This window comes from Leptodactylus fuscus, chromosome 1 (genome assembly GCF_031893055.1).
Source record: "Leptodactylus fuscus isolate aLepFus1 chromosome 1, aLepFus1.hap2, whole genome shotgun sequence".
Classification (NCBI taxonomy): Eukaryota; Metazoa; Chordata; class Amphibia; order Anura; family Leptodactylidae; genus Leptodactylus; species Leptodactylus fuscus.
The window spans coordinates 262,221,005-262,238,879 of record NC_134265.1 but is presented as its reverse complement, the minus strand read 5'-3'; the positions used below and the strand labels follow the sequence as shown (position 1 = coordinate 262,238,879).

The following is a 17,875-nucleotide window of genomic DNA, read 5'->3' as shown; positions in this document are numbered from 1 at the left end:
GCACTTGAGCGTCAGGTTGATGGTGGGATGGAACTGGTTGAATTGTTTATGGAAGGTTTTCAGCTGTTGTTCAGATCCAGTCCAAACTGTGCAGCCTTCAGATATAGTGTTATAATTAGAGATGAGCGAGTAGTATTCGATCGAGTAGGTATTCGATCGAATACTACGGTATTCGAAATATTTGTACTTGATCGACTACTACTAGCTATTCGCAGTAAATATTCGATTCAGAACCAGCGTTGATTGGCCGAATGCTATACAGTGTATAGCATTCAGCAAATCAATGCTAGTTCTGCAGCAGGCTCGTCCTTACTAGTCGGGAGAGCTGGCAGCTTGCTGTTACGAGGGAGCTTACTTTTTCTCATAAGAATGCATTGACCAGCGTTGATTGGCCAGTTTACAGCATTCCGCCAATCAACGCTGGTTCTGCTGGAGGCTCGTCTGTGAGGAGGCAGAGTCTAAGATCGGACCACAGCAGTCTCCAGTACGAGCCTGCTGCAGAACCAGTGTTGATTTGCTGCAGGCTCGTCTTTGCTAGTCGGGAGAGCTGGCAGCTTGCGGTTACGAGGGAGGTTACTTTTTATCAGCGCAACTGCAAGCGCTGTGCAGTTAAAGCGCACGGACCACATAGATTCTACTCGAAACGAATCATCTCTAGTTATTATATCCTGATGAAGGAACCTTATAGCAGTTCTGAAATTTTTTGTTAGCCATTAAAAAGGTATCAAACTACTGAGGACTCTCAATCTTTACATTTCATATGCAGCCAATGTTTTATAAGACAATGTGAAACAATCACACGTTAATAAATATTACTACAAATATAACTACATGATCTCTCCCACTGCAAATTTCACCTTGGTGGGCTCCTGGCACTGATTCCCCCACACCAACCTCCAGATACAAGAGGCAGCCGTATGCTAAGCCTCTTGAACTCCTGGTGTTCTCTTTAATCTGTAGTTTAGAGAGACACAATAATATGGATTATGAGTTCGTGAATAATTGTTGATTCCATTTTTAAGGGTTTAGATTTCACATAACACATTTGCCTTTGTTGAGCGATTATCTCAAGGTTGCTGAAAACTAAGCAGCCACTCCTTAATCAAATTCCATGCAAGAAGGAAATAAAAAATAGTGAAACAATGACAGTGAAAACTTTAATGACTGCTGTCTTTGTTCTGACCCTTGTGTATCGGATTAGGCTTCCTGGGTTGTGATGGTGATCTAAATCTATAGGGTTCAGATTCCAGTCAGGTGTTGTGCACACTCACAGTACTTCTACAAATAAAACTCTACGGCTTGTTAGATCAGTGGTTAAAGATTAAGCATTGAGGATTTCTGCTTAAATTCGCTACAAACTGATATTTTGGGAGAAAAGACACTGACGTTTGTGAGAGGCATCAAGATGAAGATCGCAGGCATAACATGGCTTATGTTAAGCCTCATCATCACTGTCAGCATTACATTGGTAAGATACTACGGTGATTTACAATTTACACAGGTGAACTGATCCTTATTCTGATCTCCAGTAACCCTGTGTCCACACTCCAAAAACACTGTAAATGGAGCTTTATTGAATATATCAATATTTTAGCAACACTATATTCTTATACTTAACATATATTCTATATACTTATATTCTTAACACTATATTTTTTATATCTTTTGGTAATATTTTGTCTTTTGTTATAAAATTGCTATTTGCATGTACTATAGTGTAATTAATTCTATGCTATTAGTCTGTAATTGTTTAACACATAATGCGGCAGTATATAGCACAACTCACAGAACACAAGTATTGTGACAAGAAGCTTCAGCAGTAGTGAAGTAGAAGTAGGAAACATTCAGTGATCATATATGTGAAGCTGTTGTCATCAGATTCCCTTTTTTTGCAACGTGAACTGTTCATCTCCTTGTGATTTCAGTTTAGGTACTTTTTTTTTTTTTTTTTTATTGAGTTTGAGCACTATAGAAGTCTATGGTCTGGGGGTTGCAGCAATAATGTGCAAAAAACAGCCCCCGTTTTATTCTCATCTAACTCAGCCTGACTCTGTCATGCATCTTTCACAATATTTACAGTTGCTGGGTTACTCCACAGATTACAATTGATCACTTGGTTTCCCAGCATAGGAAACCCTTTAACCTTAAAGTGTAACTGTCATTTCACTTTTTTTTTTTTTTTTGTTTGCTGTTGTGTGGGAAGTGATATCTGAACATGGTTTGTAATTTACCCTATTAACTTATTGTACTTTCTTTTAGCAAAAAACAGAAGTTCTAAAATTCTCCCTTAGGGTTGGTTCGCACCTGTGTAGGTATTCCGTCCAGTTAGAGTCCGCATGGAGACCCCCGAACGGAATACAGATGCAATTGCAAGTGCTGTGCTGTAAAAGCACTCGGACCCCATAGACTATAATGGGGTCCATATGCTTGCCACGCATGAATGATTCTGAACCTCTATTACCAATATGTATTGGTAGCATGTGAAAGCTGAGAATCTCAGAAGCACTTTCTAGGTTCTATAAAACCAAAAATACAGGCATTTGGTATTTGCTCCTTCTATATATTCTGGCAATAGAGGGTGAATATGGGACAGATTTCCCTAATATTGCTTAGAGTGTTGCTAAGGAGAACATTAGAACTTTTTTTGTTGTTGTTTTCTGCTAAAAAAAAGAATGATAGTTTAATAAAGCATATTGCAAAGATTTTCAGCAAACCCCTCTCTATACGATAAATAAAAAAGGTGAAATGACAGTTACACTTAAAAGCTGCATGCCATTGATTATAGATCTATTCATTTCATGCAATGAGCCCAGGAATGCAAAATGAACAGATATAAGACGAGTTCAGAGTTGTGCCCCAGGCTTCTGACCTCCTTCACAGACCTGTGATAATACACTGGTGTGTGTTTAAGGCCATAGAGAATAATGGGTCATTTCTCTAGCTGGGCAAACCATGGCTAGCACTCTGACAAAGCCCACAAGTAGCAATTGGACAGGGATATTTAACAGCCAATTATCAGGAATGAACATTCATACAAGCTCTGCTGTGGCACAATGAAAATATATGCCCCGAGTACGATAACTTTACTGATCGTTTTCCCAGTATGTCACAATGAATGCTGTTTTGTAGTTGATTAGAACTCATTCAGAAATATCTTGAGGTCTAATAGAACCTTCAAGGAACTCTTTTAGCAAAAATGGATTATCTTAAGCAGATAACACCTTTAGGGTGAATTCACACTGAGTAAACGCTAGCTTATTCTGAACGTAAAACACGTTCAGAATAAGCGGCGTCTAAAGCAGCTCCATTCATTTCTATGGGAGCGGGGATACGAGCGCTCCCCATAGAAATGAATGGGCTGCTTCTTTCACTCCGTGCAGTCCCATTGAAGTGAATGGGGAGTGCCGGCGTGTACGCTCCGGCATGAGCAGAGCTTGCCGTATACGCCGGCACTCCCCATTCACTTCAATGGGACTGCTCGCAGTGAAAGAAGCAGCCCATTCATTTCTATGGGGAGCGCTCGTATCCCCGCTCCCATAGAAATGAATGGAGCTGCTTTAGACGCCGCTTATTCTGAACGTGTTTTACGTTCAGAATAAGCTAGCGTTTACTCATTGTGAATGCACCCTTAGGTTGAGGTCCCACATTACAGAAATGCAGCCTTTTTTGTTGCAGATTTTGCTGCGTTTTTTTTTAGTCAAATCCAAGACTGTATTGTGCAGCAGGTAGAGGTATAAGTGATTCCTATATATTTCCTATAACTTTTTTTTTGCCATTATTGGCTTTGGCTTAGAACAAACGCAGCAAAATCTGCAACGAAAAAAAGCTGCGTTTCTCAAACTTGGGTCCACAACCTTAAGATTATTAGGTGGTAGGGGCTACGGGCCATTTACTTAAAAGTGAAAACAATCATTGTTTTCTTACATGAAGAGTTACTGTGAAGCACTTTCCGACAATAATTTCAATCACAGGAGATGTATTAAGCATTGATATTTACGCTAGTTTTCTAATATTAGGTACTTCTGATGTCTTACTTTATGAACAAGGGCATATATATCAATAGGGTACATATATCAATAGTTGTTAAAAGTGGGCTGAACTAGGATTTGATTTTGCACCTATTTCCCTACACTATTTTCAGATTGTACTTGCGCTTTTTTTTTATTGATAACAATAACATATAGGGGTAACAGCAACACAGCGTGTGGTAGAAAGTACATACAATCACATAATTCTGCACAAAGCAGATATAATAAATATAACTTATATTAAACTATCAGAATGTACAGATATATGAACGATAGAGAGGTAGAAAAGTATCAGAGTGTAAGGGTAAGGGTACAGTAGAGAAAAGAAAAAGGAGAAGAAAGAGTAAGGAAAGAAAGAAGGAGAGAAAAAGGATGGAGATATTTCCCCAGCAAATGGGGGGGGGGGTCAGGTGATGGGAGATGGGTCAGTGGCGAGAAGGGGCATGCAGGGGGGTGGGACTAATCCAGTGCACAAAGTTCCAGGGCTATGATGCTTGCTGGGGGAGAGGTCTGCAATTCCTTCTAATAGTGCCAGGTCTTCTAAAATTTGTCTTAGGAGTTAGTAATGGAAGAGGTGAAATTAACCATAACCATAACTGACCATACTAAAATTGGCTAAACTCCTTAAGGAGAAACCACCTATTAGGTGTGTGGAGACTTATACAGCCATAGTCGCTCCACTGCAAGGGAACATGGGAAGAATATGCAAATCTGTCTCCCAAGATGTAAATAGGAAGACAGTGCCTCTGTTATGCTGCCCTCTATAGGAAGCACCCTGTAATCTGGTCTCTCAGCCTCTCGCTTCTACCAAGTCAGTTCTCTCTACGCTGCGCTGACGAGGTCCAACCAGACCGAAACGGCTGTCCATAGCTCAGAAATTGACTTGGTAAAAAACCCCACATTATGCAGTAAAGGCTTCTGGGAAAGTCGGGCATGATGTTCAGCACACCTACCACACACCTCCTCCACCATGGTTTGACCATGGTATGTAGTGTGGTGGGGACCCGGCTCCAATGTGAAGAGGAGCTTATAGCTCACATCCTGGAACTGAGAGCTCTTAGAAACTTTATGAGTCAACTCAAATATGCAGTCTCTCTGTTCCGCCAAGAATTTGAGATTTAAGTCTAACTCCCAATTGAGCAGGAATGGCAGGGAAGGTTGATCAGGAGAGTCTATTAGGAAAGAGTAAGTGACTGATAGGGTATGTGCATAGAGATTCCAAGGATATCATAGTAGTATGACATGTGGTTGGGGATGACAGTGTGCAGAGAAAGCTTTGCAGCAGGAGGGCACACCATATGTATAGTGTAGATAGGTCCTGTAGACAGAAGGGTCTAGGGGCATCCGCCATTATAATCCTGAATACATGTGGGTAACTTGGAAGAAGCTTTCATCCATGTGCAAAATGGCATTTCTGTGAACCTGGATTGCCAAGAAATGGGTAGAAAGCAGACTCAGAGAGGAATAAGTGGTCACGAACCAGCTTATGAGAACATACCTGCAATGTAGGGCCAATAGTCAGATGTTTTAAGAGGGCTTTAAGTGGTGGGTGCTCAAGCCATGGAATCATCTCCAGCAGGATTGTAGTGAAACTCTGTTTTATATGGACACAGAGTTTCTCTGTTGCATGTATGCACAAATCGATGACGCAGGCCAGATAGGTTGCATTGTAATACAGTCTTAATTTTGGGACAGTTAACCCAACCCAGTTTTTTGGTTGAGTGAGAAGCATCCGTCTTATCCTTAGCGGGTCTCCCCACACATGAATGAGGACTGGATAGATGCCTAAGTCCTAAAAAAGGGAGGCACTATGTTCATCTTGAATATAGTGCATCACTCTGCCAGGTAAAAATGCCCTTGGACCAGATATGGCAGTCTGACGTAATTGTATGTAGGAGGGGCAGAAAATTCAGATTGAAAATGTCTTTAGGGTTAGCAGTTAAATCTGTATCTAGATAGCACAGGAGCCAATGTGGAAGCCAATACAGGCGAAAGCGTGATATACATTGCCTCAGACTTAGCAAAATTACTCTTGAAATTGGACAATTTGGAGTAGGGCTGGAGAGCCACTCTCAAGTTTAGCAGAGTTATTGCTGAATTTGTAACAAAAAACAAAAAGTCGTCTGCGTATCCCATGATTTTTACCTCAGATGTCTGCAGTGGTACACCCAAGTTGTCCGAGTTTGCCCGTATCTGACGGAGGAGGTATTCTAAGGGTAATATGAATATGAGAGGTGACTGTGGGCAGATCCATCTCATATCGTTTTTAATATGAAAGTCCTCTGAGAGGAACCTATTCACATTCACTTTAGCCATAGTGCAAGAATAAAGTGAGTGGATCCACTGCAGCATATGCTTATATGCTTAAGGGTCTCCTCTATAAATAACCAACTGACTCGATCGCAGGCCTTTTCAGCAGGCGCATGAGATGTCTACCATCTAAGCGGCTCTATGGATTAAATTAACAACCTTAGTCGTGTTATCCTTTGCTTCCCTACCGGCCACAAATCTTGCATGGTCCTTGTGAACAATCTGATCCATCAGGAGCTTGTGCTTGCTCTTAAAATGACTAAACCAAAAAGTATATTATGAAGTTGATGTAAGTATAAAATTAAACTTTGAAAGGATTCTCAAAAGTTTATAGATTGTAAATTAAATTGGTAGTCAATGGGACTCCTATGGTTGGATCTTCCTTAACAGAGGTAAAAAAAAATAAATTACCTTTCCTCATTCTTTGGTAAAAGGGAGAAAGGGGTTTAGTCAGGGGTGTAGCTAGGGAGGGGTAACCAGGTATGTGGCACAGGTAATGGGTGTCAGGGTAACATCAACAAGTTACTTTTATGTATTTAGATACAGAACCTACTACAGCTCTGGTTAGGTTATCTAACAACTACATGTAAAAATATAGTTCAATTACAATAATGTACTTTCTTTATTACTAAAGGGTATAGGTTTGAAATAATTTTGTAGGTGAGGTGCTATAGGACTGTTTTAATAGAATATAGGAAAAATTTTGTAACTGCACAAGTTACCTAGAGATTTCCCACCGCACTGACCACCACCACCAAAAAAAAGTTGCCTAGTTATTTGTTCCACTGTCAGGGTCCATTCACACGGAGGAAAATGGTGAGGAATTTGGTGTGGAATTGCATCGCTGAAAAAAAACCCTCCCATTGACTTCAATGGGAGGCTTTTTTTTCAGCGCTGAAATTCCACACCAAATTCCTCACCATTTTCCTCCGTGCGAATGGACCCTCAAGCTCACATGACCAGAAGTGATGACATCACTGCACCTGTATAATTTAAAACCATTCAAAAAGTGAATCGGGGAAGAATATCTATTGTCTGCACTGACTCTGGAGTAGAAACTGGTTGCCCATTTAGCAGCCAATAATGTGGCCCCACTGAAGTTTGACTCTGTACGCATGACAAATTTAGGGTCAGTCTTAAAAAAAAAACAAAAACGTCCCTAACGGCTGTAAATTTCTAAAGTACACAAAAATAAAATGTTACTGTTGCATATTATGTGGATTTGCTCTATAATTTTGCACCATAGTGCCTTGTTCAGATCTGAGCTATGCTTCATAATTGAGATAAAACACTAAAAAGGAAATCTACTATTAGAAGAAGCCCGTTGTCGATCCTTGACCCTGTATTCCTATTAAGTTCACTTTCTGTGGCTTATTTACAAGCTTGTGTAACATATATGTCTCCTAGACCAAAGCAAATATTTGGATAGTTAAACACACATTTATCAGGAACTGTTGTGAAATATATTACTACATTGTCAGATAAACATTTTTTTGTATTTTTTAACTGATGTTTGTCTAAGATATTTGAAGGCATACTGCAACTCTTCAAAAGAAATTTCATGGCATAATTTAAGAAACATCTCAATAACATTAAATGAGAAAACTGACATTAGTTTATCTCTACGTAGTGCAGGGGTTTATTCAGACTATACATAGAAGATAACTATCATCCAAACATTCAGCCAACAGCTATTTCAACCTACACTAGCCTATACCGCACTGTCAAGTAAAAAGATAGGGCCATTGAAGTCCTTATCTGTCCCAATATGGGCTGTGTTGGGAAATCCCATTAAATGATTGACCAGACCTGCCAAAATTGGCAGCTTAGGGGCAACACAGTGGCTCAGTAGTTAGCACTGCAGTCTTGCATCACTGGAGTCCTGGGTTCAAATCCCGCCAGGAACATCATCTTCAAGGAGTTTGTATGTTTTCCCCGTAATTGCGTGGATTTCCTCCCATTCTACGAAGACATACTAATAGGGAAAAAAACATACATTGTGATGCCTAAATGGGGCTCACAATCTACATTTAAAAAAAAAATTTAAAAAAATTGGCAGCTTAGCCCTTCAATAATTTAATATGTATAGCCAGCTTTAGGGAGTGATTCATGTCCATAAAGAGATTATCCCCTGACATGTCTGACAGTATTTTAATATTATAGAAAAATATAGGATTGCTCACAGCTCCTAACTGATGGTAAAGAAAAAAAAAAAAGTTTTCACATTTACTCACTTGTCAGACGTTGGTGTCTCGAAAGAATAGCCGTGTAGCCGATCAGATCCTGGGGAATGAGCGCACAGGAAAAAAGGTATCCCTCGGCCGGACCGATAGCAAGAGCTGAACAACTAGGAATAATCCTGCACACTATTTCATGGAAGTATGCGAATAAAAGTGAAGTTTTAATCCACATTCTCTTAGTATATTAGTGTTCCCTGGAAAGTTTCTATATAAGAAAACAGGATATCATCAAAGAAAGATGTTGTTGACCCCCCTAAACCAGACAGTACTGTCAATGCTTTAGTATCAGGGGAATTCACTACCTAACAACACATTGAAAAGCAATATAAACATACCTAAGCATATAAACACACAGATTGAGAACTGTAGCTGATATATTTCACTTTGGTAACATCTTGTTGTCTTTCACAGGGTGCAGTGTCACAGAAAACATGTTGGGATGAGAAGTATACAATTAATTCATGTCATAAAGTATTTTGTGCTCCGTGGCAGAGATGTGTGGATGGAAATTGTATTTGTAAGATACCTTACCAGTGTCCTCGAAATAAGACCATGGGAGCTTGCAGTGGCAGCAAATCATTTCAGAGCTACTGCCAGTTAAAGAGTGCTGAATGCTCCAACCCCAAATACCAGTTTTCTTCTGCGTCTCCATGCAATGGTGAGAACATCAAAATCTCTGCTATGTATTGTATACATTGGATTTCCAAATATACAATGACTGTTTCGATTTCCTAGTTGCTTCCACCTTGGACAACACGATAGATGTGTTTGAGGGTGTGTGATATTCATTTTATTAAGTATTTTTTTAGAATCAATATTTTATGAACAATTTTTCTTTAGCTAGAAGAATCTGATATTGTATTCATTGCAATTAAAGGGAACCTGCCATGATGAACATCCCATTCAATCTGTGGGCACTATATGATAGAGCAGGATGAGCTGTGCAAATTAATATATAGCTGTGTGGGTAAATATTCAGTATAACTTGTAATTCATTCATTTAAATTCTTGCTCAGGAATCTGATATGCGGTCTTATGAGTGAGTGACAGCCTTCCTTCCATAGTGAGCAGTCAATCACAGAGACGGACCGCCTATCAGGCATCTATGCCCCCAAATGAGGAGCGATTAAAACAACGGAGAGCCAGCGCTAGTGTGAATCTCGTGTCTGTTGTTACCGACGTGCACCACATTTTTAATATTTCCAGGTCAAACTGGTCAAACATTGTAAATGAGATTTCTAAAGGACAAAGATCCAAATTAAAATAGATCTATACACCATTTTGTGAGATTAGCTCATTTAAGTATAGATTGGGCTATTTTGCAGGCAAAAAATTATGGGGAAAGTGACACTCTGATTTATGAGAACCTTATCATTAATAATACAAAGGGTTAACTTTCTACAAGGATTAGTCCAATGCAACCTTGAAAACCATTTTCAAAGTTTACATATACAGTAATAGCTGAATTAATGAACATTATGTTATCAATTACAACATAACATACAAGCATTTTATTTTCTTTACATTTTAGGTAACTTTGTAATGTCTTTGAAAAATAAAAACGGAGATAAAGTTAAAAACAACGGTATTGTAAAAATACAATTACCCAATGAAAATAGTGAATTCTTTGTGTGTTCTGAGAAATGGACAATCACAGAAGCCAATGTAGCCTGCAGACAACTTGAATTTCCTCAGTAAGTTACAATACAACTGTTCATGTTATTTAGTAGACCATTCTTACAATGGTATGTTAGTGGCTTAGTGGTAGTCTTGAAAATGGACGATAACTAGCAAATGACTCTGATCAACACCAATGAACAGTACTGTGAGAAAACGCTTCACGAAAGAGAAGTTTTAGTACTGTACTTTAGATTTCTCAGTTAACAAAACGTGAAGTGAATGAGCAAAACCAGCTGAAATTCAGCAGTCTCCATTATAGTTTATGGGGTCCGCTGGTAACAATGGACAGGCTCTCTGTCCTTCGAGCCCCCTGCAGTCCCAAACGACGGAGAACCGGATTCTAGTGTGAACCTAGCGTCACTCTGTCATTAATCATGTCTCCTGGGCCTCATTTCAGCACCTACCATGACCAATTTCAGTCATGCTTACTTCTACTAGGACACCTACCAACATCAGAAAACTTTTTAGACCTCCTTCAACACACAATACTGTATGATTTGATATAGAACTGTTAGGACTGTGTGTTTCAGAATCCTCACTGTGTAGGGATGTGCAACGCAGCTCTAAATGAATGGGGCAATCCTGCAATTCCCTCCATAGCCAGTAGTTGAGAGCAAAGTTATAAAAGAGAGAACTCACAATAGCTGCAGTCCTTTAGTCCTTAGGGGTGTGGGGATTTTGGCAGTCTCATCTCCAGTGATCTGGAAGGGATGCCATTTCCTACAGATGGGAAAACCCCATGCTCAGCACATGTTCACACAGGTTATGATAAGAATTTCAGAACAGACCTTGCAAAATCTTCATGAAGTCTGCTAACATTCTGTAATCTAGACAGGTGAAATGGGAATTTTACATGGCAGAAAAACCCCCTGCAGAATAATGACTAATTTTCTCCAAAAAATATTTTTTAAAATACAGATTGGATTTCCTAAACAGCCTTATTATATAGCCTTATACATTACTATGCAATCTGTTTTATTGATTTTGTCCAGGGGTGCTTCTAGTCAGAAATTACAGAACAATATCTCAGAAGATGACCAAAATCAGCAGGAGTGTCTTCAGGTGACATGCCGAGGATTTGAGACCACGCTGGCTGAATGCGCTATTAAGAAGAGCAAAAGTGCAACGAATAAGCGAGCTGGTGTTTCATGTTATAAGAAGACAACTGGTGTGTATTAAATTCACACATCTAGACATAAAATAAAATACACACATCTTTCTGTCATGGTTTTTCTGGTCAATAGTCAGGCCTGCGATTAAGAATAAGGCCCGGTTCACATCTGCGTTCGGTATTCCATACGGGGAGTCTGCTTGGGGACCCTTGAACAGAATACGAACGCATAAAAAAGCGGTGAGCAATGAAAGCACACAATCCCCATAGACTATATTGGGGCCCATGTGTTTTCCGTGCGGTGTCTGCACAGAACATGCGGAGAGAAAAGTACTTCACAAACTACTTTCCTCTCCACATGACTCATGTGGACATCCCGTGGAAAGCACACGGACCCCATTATAGTCTATGGGGTCTGTTTTTTAGTTTAGTCTTTATAATAGGAAAACTCCCAAAATGGTGTCTTTGCATAACTGAGGCTAAAGAGTAAGAAATAGATTTTGAAGGGGTTGCCCAGTTTTAGAAAATATGTTATTGTTTGTATAATGAAAAGTTATAACATTTTAGCATTAAGCTCTCCAGCGCCTCGGTCAAAGCCTTGTAAAGGCTCCCAGGCCTGTCTGCAGTGATTTTCTTTTGCAGGCTGCTGTATGCAGCCTTCAAAAGAAATGACGATCTTATGCAATATATTGTAATGCATTAGCTTGTTATATCTACATGCTGTGACCCCCCTCCTCGTGTCCTACAACCAAGTCGGCTGTATTATTATTATTATTATTATTATTATTATTATTATTATTAACATCAATCCGCACAGAGAACTAAATGATCCTGCAGTGTGTCTGTGTTTCTTTCTTTTTTTAGTTGCTCTGATTCCTAGGATTTCTCTATCTGCCATGAGCTTGTATGTGTTTCTCTCCTGTTATATACTACTGTACCATCTATGAAACTGTATCACTGAAATTTCCCCATTGTGGGACTATTAAAGGAATATCTTATCTTATCTTAATGCATTGCATTAGTGATCAGACCCCCTGGGGTTCAAAAACCCCTAGGGGGGTCTAATAAATTAAAAAAAAAAAAAAAATTTAAAAGTATTAAAAATTAAAATCACCCCCCTTTCCCTAGAACACACATAAAAGTAGTTAAATACTGTGAAACACATACATGTTAGGTATCCCAGTGTCTGAAAACGCTCACTCTACAAATCTATAAAAATATTTTTTCCTGTACGGTAAATGCCGTAGCGGGAAAAAAAGTCAAAAGTGCCAAACCGCCATTTTTTCACTGTTTTGCCTCTGCTAAAAATGTGAATAAAAAATGATCAAAGCAAAAGCAATTCTCCAAAATGATATAACCAAAAAGTACACCCGGCCCTGCAAAAAAAGACGCCCTATGCATCCCCATACACGGAAGTATAAAAAAGTTACGGCTGTCAGAATATGGCGACTTTTAGAAAAAAAAAAAATGACACAGTTTTGGATTTTTGTTAAGGGGTTAAAATGTAAATGAAACCATACAAATTTAGTATCCCCGGAATCGTACCGAAACATAGAATACAGGTGACATGTCAATTTGGCTGCACAGTGAACGCTGTAAAACGAATCCCATAAGAAAATCGCAGAAATGCACTTTTTCTTCAAATCTCCCCATTCTGAATTTTTTTCCAGCTTCCCAGTACATTGTACAGAATAATTAATGGCGGCATCATGAAGAAAAACTTGTCCCGCAAAGATTAAGACCTCATATGGCTCTGAGAGTGGAGAAATAAAAAAGTTATGGGGTTTGGAAGGGGGAGAGTCAAAAACAAAAAAACTAAATCAAAAAATGCCGTCGGCGGGAAGGGGTTAAAGGGGTTGTCCGGGATACATTTAAAATTATTCCCTATACTAAACCCTCCTCCTTCTTCCTAACTTCTAATTGAGTTAATTAAAAAAAAAAAAAATCTACATTTACCAATATTCCTGGCACATTTTCTGATGATCTGGTGATGTTCGTTTCTGCATTTCTGGAAATGAAGCATCACCAAAACTTTCCCCTCCCCGTTCCCATCATACTTACAAATCTTTAGTCTTCTGGCATGAAGCATCACTTCCTCAAAACACTGCTAAAAGTATTTTGGTGCAATTATTAACCCATTAATAACACTAAAATACCTTCTCCTCCCCCACCCCAAAAAAAAAAACCAAAAAAAAAAAACCACCCTTAATTCCTCTCAGGTTACTAAATCTGCTTGCTGGCATTCTTTTCCATTTTGTTTACTTCGGTGGATAAAAATCAGTTTACGGTCATGTGCACAGCTTGTTATGGTCCTAGCACAGTCATCTGTCTTGTAACATGCTGTGGTGTGTCAATCACATGGCCATTCACAGTCAGCGTGTGACGCAATAGTATTTAGTCATGTTATAGAGGTCAGTGGATGACGTGACAGTATTTAGTCCTGGTATAGAGGTCAGTGGATGACATGACAGTATTTAGTCCTGGTATAGCGATCAGTGGATGACATGACAGTATGTAGTCCTGGTATAGCGGTCAGCGGGTGACTGGACAGTATTTAGTCCTGGTATAGTGGTCAGTGGATGACATGACAGTATTTAGTCCTGGTATAGCGGTTAGTGGATGATGTGACAGTATTTAGTCCTGGTATAGAGGTCAGTGGATGACATGACAGTATTTAGTCCTGGTATAGCGATCAGTGGATGATGTGACAGTATTTAGTCCTGGTATAGAGGTCAGTGGATGACATGACAGTATTTAGTCCTGGTATAGCGATCAGTGGATGACGTGACAGTATTTAGTCCTGGTATAGAAGTCAGTGGATGACGTGACAGTATTTAGTCCTGGTATAGCGGTCAGTGGATGGCGTGACAGTATTTAGTCCTGGTATAGAAGTCAGTGGATGACGTGACAGTATTTAGTCCTGGTATAGTGGTCAGTGGATGACATGACAGTATTTAGTCCTGGTATAGCGATCAGTGGATGACGTGACAGTATTTAGTCCTGGTATAGAGGTCAGTGGATGACGTGACAGTATTTAGTCCTGGTATAGCGGTCAGTGGATGACGTTTACAGTATTTAGTCCTGGTATAGCGGTCAGTGGATGACATGACAGTATATAGTCCTGGTATAACGGTCAGTGGATGACATGACAGTATTTAGTACTGTTATAGCAGTCAGTGGATGACGTGATAGTATTTAGTCCTGGTATAGTGGTCAGTGGATGACATGACAGTATTTAGTCCTGGTATAGCGGTCAGCGGGTGACTGGACAGTATTTAGTCCTGTTATAGCGGTCAGCGGGTGACGTGACAGTATTTAGTCCTGTTATAGCGGTCAGTGGATGACGTGACAGTATTTAGTCCTGTTATAGCGGTCAGCGGGTGACATGGCAGTATTTAGTCCTGGTATAGTGGTCAGTGGATGACTTGACAGTATTTAGTCCTGGTATAGCGGTCAGTGGATGACGTGACAGTATTTATCCCAGGTATAGTGGTCACTACGTGACATGACAGTATTTAGTCCTGCTATAGCAGTCCTATTTGATAATTCTATATGTATAGAAATGGTTTATTGCGTGTAGTATTGCGTGTAGAGGTAGACATATGCCTTGTTGCTTGTGCACCTGATTTTTAAAGGATCACTCGCAACTAGTTTGGCGATGAAAGAAAATTTTCTTGCATATTTACAACGCCTTTAGGCTAAGGCACCATGCTATGGAAAAGACTGCGACAGAAACACATTGTGTATTTTTCTGCAGCGTTATGAATTGTGATCTCAGAGATTTCCTCTGCAGACTCTCTGCACCTATTATACAGAAAGTTCCAGCAATTCCGCAGGTATAATTGTGTTTTTGAAAATGCAACTTTTCCACTGCAGGTTTTTTTTCTGCATTGTATGGATGAGGTTAGCCAGAATCCCATCCACTTTGCAGGTACTGTAAAATGCAGCGTTTTTTTTTTGCTGCTGTATTTCTGAGGTGGCCAAAACGCTGCGTTTTCACAGTGTGGGGCCCCAGCCTTAAAGACATTAGGAACAACACTGTAAATACCAGTGATAGGCACAGCAGCACATCCCATTAACAGAATATGACTATGTAGTAGGTACAATATTTCAATATTTGGGGTCCAACTTTTAATTTTGCTCAGGGTACCCTTTTGTTTAAAACCGGCCCTGGTTCCAGTGACGTCACAACCTCTGGGTCATGTGATCAGGAAGTAGGTTGCTCTGCCCCCTGGATCGCTCCATCCCCTCCCCACCCCCCAATCTCACAGGTAATTAATTACCAGTGCTATGGGGGCTGGATTTACTATAGTCAGACAACCCCCATAATTACTGGTGAGATCAGGGACCAACCCAGGGGGGCCAAACTCATCCAAGGTCAAATGGTTCATCATCAACATCCAGAGGACCAGGTATGTAAATTAATACTTCCCAGACAACCCCTTTAATGAAAAAATAATATAGTAAAATTCCATCAGGTACTTGATGGTCCAGAAGTCATGTTAATCCATCATGGGATAAATGTACTAACCATAACATTAACCTAATAGTCAAATTTATGGGGAAAAAAGGGAGCTGCTGAGTGTCCAAACAAACTATATAAATCGAGAAGAGATCAATTATTACAGGTCTCCCATGGGTGCCACATTGACGATGTCTAGATGAGGGCATTTAATCATGCCAATGGGGGCACGGTTATAGTAAATGATAACTTTAGCAATATGGCTAAGTATTTAATTACTGTAAAACAAATTATATATAAAATAAGTACGTCGTTTCACCAAATTTCAAAGGTCTGGCATATTTAGTATTCTGGATTAATGTGCTATTGTGTCATTGCAGAATGCAACGAAGATCAGTTCTCTTGTGTCAATGAAAAATGCATTGATCGTAATCGAACTTGCAATGGGCAAAATGATTGTGGAGATCTCAGTGATGAACTCTGCTGCACAGGTAATTGAGTTTTTTGTGAATTTTTTTATTTTTTAAATTTTGGTCTGCAGGGGGGATCTCAGCATTGTAATACTGCTGACATTAGTGGTGTAGAAATCAGGCTGCAGTCCTGAGACTGGTGTCAACATTATGATGTACAGTTAATAATATTGGGAAAGGGATGAATATTATGTAACCTTTAAATACAGTGGGGCACACAATTATAGGCCTTTGCCACTTTTGTGGTGTTAGAGGGCCATTCACCACCTCTACCAACTCCAGTTTTTAGCATCTGTTAACAAGTGCCGCTGCACTGATTCTGACCTCTAGCCAGGGGTGTAACTACCGCCATAGCAGTGGAGGCAGCTGCCACAGGGCCCGGGACATTAGGGGCCCGATGACAGCCGCTACTGCTGCTGGGGACAGGTAAGAAACAGTAGTTTTTTTATGTTTTCATTCCCCCGGGTCTCCGATTATTATAATAATTGTTTATGGGTGTCTACTATGGGCTATAATACTGTGTTCAGGGGCCACTATGGGGCATAATACTGTGTGCAGGGGCCACTATGGGGCATAATACTGTGTGCAGGGGCCACTAAGGGACATAATACTGTGTGCAGGGCTTACTAAGAGACATAATAGAGTGCGGAGGAGGGGGTCGGTCGAGTTCTTCGGCATCAGTGTTGGTTAGGGGGCCCCATGTCAAAAGTTCGCCACGGGGCCCCCGCCATTCCTAGTTACGCCACTGCCTCTAGCCCTCATTGTTTCCAAACGATCAATGCTGTTAATTTTGCTCTGTGATTCGCTACTTAGGCTCTGTATTGTTATGAGGGCAGTGTCAAGCAGGGGCAGGCAAGTGGTGTGATTCTGAGCTCTGAATGACGCCCCCTGCCTGATACTCCGTTCTGACATTACAGAGCTTAAATAGCAAATCAGGCTGCAAAACTGCATTATTGCTCCACTGCAAGGGAACATGGGAAGAATATGCAAATCTGTCTCCCAAGATGTGCATTTTCTTCCCATGCTCATGAACGGTGAGATAAAGTTCCAACTGCAATGGAACCAGTGAAGTAGCAGATCACCGTTACCCATATAGCATGGCTTTCTGTATTGTTTACATACTGCAAGCCGCGCTGCTCACTCGCCATACAAACTATAGCGTTCAATTAGACAGCGCTGCAATACCTACACTCACTGCTACAGTTCGTATATGTAGGTATTGCAGCTCACGTTGTCTAAGTTCCAGTGATCGTGGGGTTCCCGGGTGTCAGACCCTCGCAGATTTAATATTTAATGTTTTTACACCACCCTTGCCAATTTTCTGGCAGGACAATCAGCCATGATCAATTTACTATTATTTCCACATGCTTTCTGGCATAAATGATTCCAAAAATCTATGCCAGCAAGGAGCTGGTGCACATTTTAATATGGACACTGGCCATGCTATAAGATGTACCTAAATTATGACAAAGCCATTATTAAGATCAGATTGTGAAACCCAAGAGAAACAGGAATTGATATTATGCTAGGTTCACACCTGCACCTGGGTTTCCATTCTTCAGGTCCACTTGGGG

The 17,875-nt window shown here is 40.2% G+C and overlaps 1 protein-coding gene across 2 annotated transcripts in view; it reads left to right on the top strand.

The window, feature by feature from the left end:
- Positions 1–1,248: 1,248 nt before the first annotated feature.
- CFI (complement factor I) overlaps positions 1,249–17,875 on the top strand; it is a 40,617-nt gene continuing 23,990 nt past the window's right edge. The window contains exons 1-5 of one of the 2 annotated variants that reach the window (XM_075286736.1): positions 1,249–1,468; positions 8,990–9,236; positions 10,110–10,272; positions 11,251–11,426; positions 16,212–16,322. In XM_075286736.1, coding sequence (XP_075142837.1) covers positions 1,406–1,468; positions 8,990–9,236; positions 10,110–10,272; positions 11,251–11,426; positions 16,212–16,322 — 760 coding nt within the window. In that variant the 5' untranslated portion in view covers positions 1,249–1,405. Of the gene's footprint in view, positions 1,469–6,580; positions 6,628–8,989; positions 9,237–10,109; positions 10,273–11,250; positions 11,427–16,211; positions 16,323–17,875 lie in introns of those variants that run through there. The other variant, XM_075286743.1, reaches the window with a different exon arrangement.